Source organism: Trachurus japonicus, chromosome 3 (genome assembly GCF_045865225.1).
Source record: "Trachurus japonicus isolate A0001 chromosome 3, Traja_1.0".
Classification (NCBI taxonomy): domain Eukaryota; kingdom Metazoa; phylum Chordata; class Actinopteri; order Carangiformes; family Carangidae; genus Trachurus; species Trachurus japonicus.
The window spans coordinates 30,426,734-30,435,457 of record NC_140909.1 but is presented as its reverse complement, the minus strand read 5'-3'; the positions used below and the strand labels follow the sequence as shown (position 1 = coordinate 30,435,457).

At 41.4% G+C, this 8,724-nt stretch overlaps 1 protein-coding gene across 1 annotated transcript; it reads right to left on the bottom strand.

Moving 5' to 3' along the window:
• Nucleotides 1-1,046: 1,046 nt before the first annotated feature.
• LOC146990141 (uncharacterized) lies at nt 1,047-7,242 on the bottom strand. Its single transcript, XM_085769568.1, has 14 exons — nt 7,023-7,242; nt 6,011-6,216; nt 5,765-5,902; nt 5,473-5,611; nt 4,457-5,384; nt 4,109-4,250; nt 3,846-3,989; nt 3,697-3,765; nt 3,123-3,181; nt 2,660-2,850; nt 2,174-2,574; nt 1,949-2,048; nt 1,609-1,807; nt 1,047-1,512 (listed from the first exon to the last, which is right to left on the bottom strand). The coding sequence occupies exons 1-14, from the start codon at nt 7,143-7,145 to the stop codon at nt 1,376-1,378; spliced, it is 2,976 nt and encodes a 991-aa protein (XP_085625694.1). The 5' UTR covers nt 7,146-7,242; the 3' UTR covers nt 1,047-1,375.
• Between the last annotated feature and the right edge of the window lie 1,482 nt (nt 7,243-8,724).

Genomic DNA, 8,724 nt, shown 5'->3' with positions numbered 1-8,724 from the left:
TAAAAAATAAAATTTCACTCATTGAATTAAAAATTACAATAAATGTGATGTGATGTGGACCAGAAAGATGCTGGTGAAAATTATGAAAAAAAAAGAAAAAAAGAAAGAAGTCAAGCCAACTTTTATGCACTTTATTGTTGAATTTTAACAATATAGCACCGTTTTTTTAATTCAATGTTGAAAACAAAAAAGTTACTAAGAAAATAATATAAGCTCAATTTGTTTTATTTTTTCATTTGCTGGTAACAGCAAGCTCAACCAATCAGACACGTCACTGATAAATATGAGGATTATGGGTAATGTAGTGCTTCTCCGTGATATGACATTGGAAACAAAGCGTGTTTTCTTAAAATAAAGTTGATATTACACAGGGCTTTAGGACTCAGCAGAAGCACATAATATTGTTACACAGTCTTCCTTGGATGGTTACAGCGTTGTGGCTAATAATCAGATCTTTCTTCAGAATATTTATTAAACAGAGCAGCTTTTTGAACGCGGAAGTAGTCTTCACCTGTAGAATCCACAACCCCCCCCCCGCCCCCCCCTGGTCTGGCGTAGCTTCCGACCTAATTTATTTATTTATTCATTGATTATTCTGCACCAAACACAATGATCACTAAATAAATAAAGAAATAAATAAATAACATCCTTGCCGAAAGCTACGTCAGACACAGCAGCATCAGGTTCAATAAAGCTTTAAGGAAAAGTTAAAAAAAAAAAAAGTGATCCTCTGCTCACAGCGTCTTTCAGTGCTGCACGCCGGGTCGGCTGGATCACTTGCTCTGAGCGTCACATATCGCCGCGAAGGGGATTGCATTGGAATCAACTTAAAGCCGAGCGCGTCAAAACCTGACGAAAAACGGGTACCTAATGAGTCAGGCATGTGACGATGAGGGACAGTGACCGTTCGTCAGGCTGTTGACGCACTGGGAGTGAGAACGTGTTGGTCAGAGAACAGCATAAGGTCAAGGATAGTGTTATTTTGGTGTTTGTTCATTCAAAATAAATAAAAATGACAAATGCTAAAATTGGTGTTAGAGTGTATGTTGTTTTATTTTCAACATAAAACACATATCATAACTGAAGTCTAGATTGATCCAAAGCCGTAAAAAGGATTTATGATAATACAATATAATGACAATTAAGACACTTGTTTTTAAATCAGACTGTAGTACATGCAAGTAACAGCAGTTATAAGGTTAATTGAATTCCCACAACTTTAAACACACACTGACTGATCACCCAGGAGCTACAAAGTTACAAAGACATAATTCTCCTGATTAATGAAAAAGAACACCCAAATTATGCAGAAGAAAATTGTCAAAATAAGGTTTAGAGATTCAGATGTCTTCTTAATTCTGCAAACTCTGTGGTCTTAACTTTCAGATGTAGGCAAAGGTTGGTATTTGACCTTTGACATCTTGACTTTGTACATGATCACTCCACAGACCATGCCAACAACTGCAAGAAGACACCCTGCGATGAATACCAGGTTCAGGTTCAGATTGGTCACTGGAAAAAAGAGAAACACAATTTGAATTCAGTCTTGTCCAAAGTCTACTTGGGACTCAAACAAGGCTGATAAGGAAACACTGCCTATTTTCATACCTGTGGCTGATGGTGCTTCTGCTGATCTCTTTAAGCGCAAGGGGCCCTGGGAAACAAAGTGGTTGGTGGTCTGGACGATGGCCTCTCTCTTTCGGTGGTGATGTTGACCGCTTGGCCACGTGGAGTTGATGCATCCCCGCGAGCATCTGGTGTTCGAGGATCCTGCTTCACATACCACGACTGAACAGCTGATGTAAACCTGAAAACAACAGTAGCCAGATCTGACATACCACCTTACCAAACACATCTGTCTATCAAACTATCTCTTTAAGCATTGAGAAATCTGACAGGAGACATTTATAGGTGTTGATCAAACCTAACTCAATGATTCTCTGCTCACCTGATCGTGCAGTCCAATGAACTTGAAGGCCTCCATGCAGAACCTGAACTGGTTCTCGTGGGCGGGGGTATGGAGTCGAACAGTTGGCTCCACGACACACCTAGTCAAAGGGAAATAAAAAAAGATCAGAAGATTGCAAACATTGCACTTGATGCCACTACAGCGACAGAGCAATCACACCCACAGGAGATTTAATTACAAAGCCCCAACAACAAGTTTTCATACCCATTTTCAATGATGGAGTAGGTTGGGTGGTAGTTGGGGTTATCATAAGGTGTGGCTCTGCAGGACTCAACAAACAACTCAGTGTTGTTGACTGAGGAGGTGGCTTCTATCTGCATGTAAATCCTGCTCCCAAGGTCGTACTCCAGAGGGTATGACCGAGGATCAATGCGGGCCTGGTACTGCCCATCGGGGTAGAACTCAAAGTCGTAGGTGAACGTGCCGAAGCCTTTCTCCCACACTGTGACGTTCTTTCTGTGTGCAGTGAAGGCCATTGTTACATTTCCTCGTTTGGGATACTTGCAGTAGAACTGCACTTCCAGCAGGTGCTTCCTGGTGATCACGTCTGCAATGTTGTCCACGGTGGTGATTTCATTCTTGAACATGAGGTAATCATCATCTTCCTGAAAAGGGTAATGTTCACATGCAGTAAATGAAAACGGAAACATCCATCACTGGTAATGTAATGAAACAAACGACCCTCATTACCTCGATCTGAGTGCCACAAGCATTGAGTGGGACAACGGCGATGACGTGGGTGCTGTTGGAGTGTGTCTGGAGACTGCAGGCAATGTTGGAGGGATCACTGAGCCGCAGATGATCTTCATGGAGGCCATCAAATGATGACTTTTCAACATGAACTGTCATTGATGACTCATCACACACCACATGAGCTTCAACTGGAATGAGATATGTATAAAGTTGTGTATGTACATTAATTATTTTTAATCATATAACTTCATGCAGACATACGTATGTTTATAAATTTAAATTAAATTTGAATTAAATGGCTCCCAAAGACAAATGTTAAACACTGATAGTTTGCACCCCAATGCGCGGCAGCCATATGGCTGTATACCATTTAGCAGGTTAAGTATTGGGTGAAAATTTACACATTTACAGGTGGACTTGCAACATCAAATGTTGACAGTAAAGTACACCTGTGACTCACCTTGCTTCTTTTCAACGTCCACTACAACACACCTCATCTCAGACTGATAGATGCCAGACCTGAAAAGCATTGGTGAACATAGATGTTGAGATTAAATGTGAAGATGCAGAAGCCATCAGCATTTCAATCTAACTTGTGAATGATTGTGAATCATTTTAAATCTTGGTTGCTAAACAGGCTCCTTAATTTTTTCTAGTGCTTTCTTAAAACTTCTGTAGACGATTGTATCCCCCACAAGATATAGCACTGGACCTCCAGCATTAAAACAAATGTGCCATTGGCCACAACCTCCCTCTCGTCTATTACATTCTCAAGCAGGAAGGTGTTTCCAGGCCCAGTGAAATCGACCCCTAAACCCACAACAAGAGGCACGAAACACAAGAGCCAAGAAAAAATTCCAGCCACAACCTATGACACTCATGTTTTAAAACTTCTTTGTACAGTCTTGTTCACAGAGGCATTAATTGTCATCTCTTGGTCTCAACTATGCCTCATCATTAAGGTTTTGCCCTCTATACTGTCTTGCTTGGACATGGATTTTACAGAACATCAAACACAGAGAAATGTCACTTACTGTGAAGTTGGGGTGACATGGTGATGGTAATAGTGACCTTGTGTGGTTTGAAAATTGGTTGCAGCAGACCTGTAAAATATGCAAAACACTTACATTATGATTTTGTTCACACACTGATTTGTCGTAAGTGAAATGAACCCAGTGCTCACCCTGTTGCTGCTTCAACAGCAAAGCATATTGGGTAATGATCTCCCAGATCATCTAGGACAGGTGTCCACCTAATGACAAACTCATCATGTGTGTTCCTGTGCTTGGTGATGTTCAGTGGTCCACTGATGATGATATCATATAGTCTGTGTGAAAACATAAGAAACCAGATATTGTTTCATTATCAGTGATGTAATCTTCTATGCTAATATATACAATGTTTTGTTGCTACAAGACCTCACTAATCACATAGGTTCATGCTTACGTTGCATACGCAGCTTGAGCTTTGACTCTGATCTCCACTTCTTTGTTGACCTCTGCATGGATGTGTGCTCCATTTTCAGGTGTTGGCTGCAAAAACTTTGGCAAGTAGAATCCCTCCTGACATGAGGGGGCAGGTGGGTCCACTGGAGTTAAACATAGAAAATTAAAAAAAAATCACAGCCAACTTATCTTAAAATGAGGATTTGATTTGATTCTGGATGTCAGCATCGTTTTAATAGTTTCTACAGGCTCATGTAATGCTACACATCAAGGTTTTTCAACATGAATGAATAATGTAGATTACCTCACAGAAATATTGTCAAACATGTATGCGGACAATAATACTTACCAAGTAAAGAGAACTGCAAAGGTAGTTTACTGAGAGGAGCAGTGTTTGCATACGACGTTGTGTAATGTGTCGTGGTCCTGGTTGTGGTTGGCCCTGGAGTTGTGGTTGTTGTGAACCACCACCATGGTGTTGAATGTGTCGTTGCAGCTGTGGTTGTAGAGTGCCACCACCACCACGGTGTTGTGGTGGTTGACTGTGTCGTTGTAGAGTGCCACCCCCACCACCATGGTGTTGTGGTTCTGGCTGTGGTTGTTGCTGCAGTTGTGGTTGTCGGTGCAGTTGTGGTTGTAGAGTGCCACCCCCACCACCATGGTGTTGTGGTTCTGGCTGTGGTTGTTGCTGCAGTTGTGGTTGTAGAATGCCACCCCCACCACCATGGTGTTGTGGTGGCTGATTGTGTGGTTGTAGAATGCCACCCCCACCACCATGGTGTTGTGGTGGCTGATTGTGTGGTTGTAGAATGCCACCCCCACCACCATGGTGTTGTGGTTCCGACTGTGGTTGTTGTTGCAGTTGTGGTTGTCGGTGCAGATGTAGTTGTTGATGGACCTGTGGTTGTAGAGTGCCACCACCACCATGGTGTTGTGGTTCTGACTGTGGTTGTTGATGGACCTGTGGTTGTAGAGTGCCACCACCACCATGATGATGTGGTTGATCCAGCTGTGGTGGGAGGTGTTGCAGTGGTGGTTGACTGTGGGGTTGTAGTGTACCACCACCCTGGGGTTGAAGTCGATGGTGCGGTTGTCGTGGTCCAGGGAGTCCATGCTTGTCTTTTTCTCCTCCCTGTCATCAGTGGACTCCTTGAGGAGAGGGATCCATCGGTGTAGGCTAGAGTGATGTGGCCACGTGGGAAATCCTCCACCACCAACTCAAATGCAAAAACTCTGGGGTTGGAACTGGCGCTTTGGTAGTGTAATGTACAGGAGTCCTAACAATGAGAAAAATGTTTAAATAAAAGAGTTATAGTATCACTCTAATATTTTGCAATGAATTCGTAAACAGATTTTTCAAATGACCTGATCTAAGTGGAAGCCTGAAGGCAGTTGGCAGTTGGTGCACTCTAAACCAAAAACCCTTCCGTATCGGCATCGAACTCGGTCACCGTCAGGATCATACGACATCAGGTTGTATGTCCGTGGGCAGTTCTGAGGAACTCTTGAACAGACACATAAACATGAGTTAAGAAAAAAAGATCAAATCAGCTGTTGGAGAAGTGTGTTTCGATATCAGGAGGAAATTCTCAAATATTGTGGATTTCTTTAAAAAATAGCCAGTGGTGAGTAGTTTCAGGGTCAAGAGGAAGCTTACCGGAGGAAAGGTAGAATGGCAATGTCTGGTGATCTGTTTGGTTGTCTGGTGTCAGATCTGTTTCCCAAATCCACATGAGTCATCAGCCTCCAGCTACTGACTGCATTGCGTGTTGGGATCCAGCAACAGCTAGCTGCCCTGATATGTGTAGAAATGACACTTCAAATACTGAAAGATGCACTGTAGATGTGTAGAATTAATAACAAAATAATGTAAACAAAAGAGGTAGAAAGAAAAAATACCCACCTCTCTTGAAAAGGTCTATTACTCCAGAGTTTTTTCGTAATGACTGTTTCAGTTTCACACCACTGTGAGTTGTATTGTGGAGCACTGGTGCTCCTGTCAAGCACACCCGTCTGACTTCTTGTGTTTTGGCCACAGTTTTGGTGGTGACAGTACCAGTAATGGTGGTACTGACACCCATCAAATGTGTTCCTGTTTCGAATAATTACCTGTGGAAAATGATTAAATTAAATGTTTGTGTGGATATGAGAACATACCCTGTAAACTTACCCATTAAATCTCTTTATAATGCTTTTTATAGGAGGTTAGTGTACCCTAAATTAAGGAATTATCATATTGTGATCCTTCCTTTAGTTGAATGTCACAGTCTAATCCTAACCAAATTTCTTGTTGCAAATACTGATCACAGAGAGATTATTTACAATATGAAGTAGCCTTAGTAAACTTCTCTTGTTAGGCAACTGGGTGTTGGTGTAAGCAGAAGTGCTCCTTTGTTTTTCTCGTCTGTACTCATGTACTCAGTGGTTAAAAATAAGGTAAGAGGAATAAAATGGTACATCCCTGTCTACTAGAGAGATACAGTACTTAAAGACGTAAAGTAGCCAAGGTTTGATTGTACTGAAGTTATTTGACTTCATGTAAGTATTGTGTAAGACCAAAGTCTGCCTTTGTGGTTGGCTGCAACGAATGCCAAAAAATTTACATTTCTGAAAATATTGTTTAGTTGAACTTGTATGATTTATTTATCTTTCTTTTTTTTTGTTTGGTTCTTCTACGTGTGGCAAGAGTCGACAGAATAATGCTAATATTAATGAGTTACAGTGACCAGTGACGTTGGCTTTAATTAAGCAGAAATGGAAAATTTAATTCTACCTTTTCAGAGCAATTTCCAAATACTAATTTACTTTACTGATTAAAATTTACTGATAATAACAATAATAGATCACAAAATCAGAGAAAGTTTCTTGAGTATGACAATAAAAATAAATCATCAGTACACATCCATTTTACTCACTCTATGTGATCCATCTAAGTTTCTTCCTTTGTAGGTGAAGGTCACAGTTCCACCAAAGTGATGTGATGCAGACACCAGTGAGACCAGGAGCAGCGAAAGCAGGAGCACCAGTGCTGAAGCCATGATGCCCAGAACTTACCTCTGTCCTCAGATTCTCTGCTGCATCCACCTGCAGCATCTTTATATACACCCACAGACCTGCAAGAGAATCTGCACACGATCGTATCAAATTTAAAGGCATGCATACAATGTTTGAGAACAATAGTTCCAAGTTCAAAAAACAGGTTTTTACTGAACAATAACTTTTTGTTATGTAAACACTTTTTTTTTTTAATCTTCAAACTGAAAGTGAAGTGCACATAAAATGATCTTGCCTTTGCCTTGACATTATTTGTTTGGTGATCATTGTGAATGTTAGAAATTTAATACAGTACAACCATTGGATGATACATTAAACGGGCAGTTTCAAGGAGCTGTTTAACACTAAAAGGTTAGACAGAAATAAGTAAAAAAAAAAATAAAAGAAAGAAAGAAAAAAAAGTCTAGCCATATATTTGGTTTCTGAAAAGCTAAAACCATCACCAGTCAACACCACATCTTTCTCATTCTTTATAGTTCAGTGGTGTGCAATCAATCAGAGAAATACTTTTTCAGGCAGCAGGGTGCTGATGTAGGCAGATAAGCTCCTTTATTCTTCTTTTTTCTTTTCTGTGCTCATGTGCTCAGTGGTTAAAAGGCACCCTCAGAGGAAGAAAATGGTTTGTCCACTCTCAACATATTACATGAAAAAAGCATTGGACTATTTCCTGGTGAATGTGTTCTCCACCTCAAACCTTCAGCTACACCAGTAGTGTGCCTACCTTGCCGCATCCCATACACTCTCCATGGCAGGCTCAAAGATGAACTGGATGAAATGGAAAAAATGGATATTATCCAAAAGGTGACAGAACCGAATGAGTGTGTAAATGCTTTAGTGGCAGTGGAAAACTCAGGGTGTGCCTTGATCCTGACCTCAATCATGAAACAAAGCCATCCAGAGACCACCCTATCCGCTTCCCACTCTAGACGACATTACAAGACTAGCTGGAGCACAATACTTCAGTGTGTTGGATGCCAGATCCGGCTACAATCAAACTAAGCCATGAATCCATGCTCACTACCTTCAACACCGTCTTCGGCAGATACAGGTTCAAGCAACTCCCTTTCGGAATCATATCTGCACAGGACGAGTTTCAAAGGAGGGTGGATGAGGCCTATGAAGGGCTTCAAGACGTCGCAGCCATCGTAGACGACATCCTGGTATATGGCCGCACCAAGAAGGAATATGATGCACACTTGTGTGCCATGTTGGAAAGAACTAGAGAGAGAGGGATAAAGCTCAATGTGGACAAAAGTATATTTTTGCTGGATCAACAAAACAGAGCTGGAGACCATATTGGGCATGGTCACTTACCTCTCCATGTTTGCCCTCAGACTTTCAAAGGCCCTCAGACAGCTGTTAAAGGAGAACAATGAGTTTGTGTGGGACTCAAAATCATGACACAGCTTTTCAGTAAGTGAAAGATCTTCTGACGCAGGAACCTGGCCTTGTACTCACATACTTTGACTACACAAAGGATGTAAAGCTGCAAGGTGACGCATCTAAATACGGCTTAGGAGCCATGCTGCTCCAGGAAGAGAAACCAGTCGCATACGCATCCAA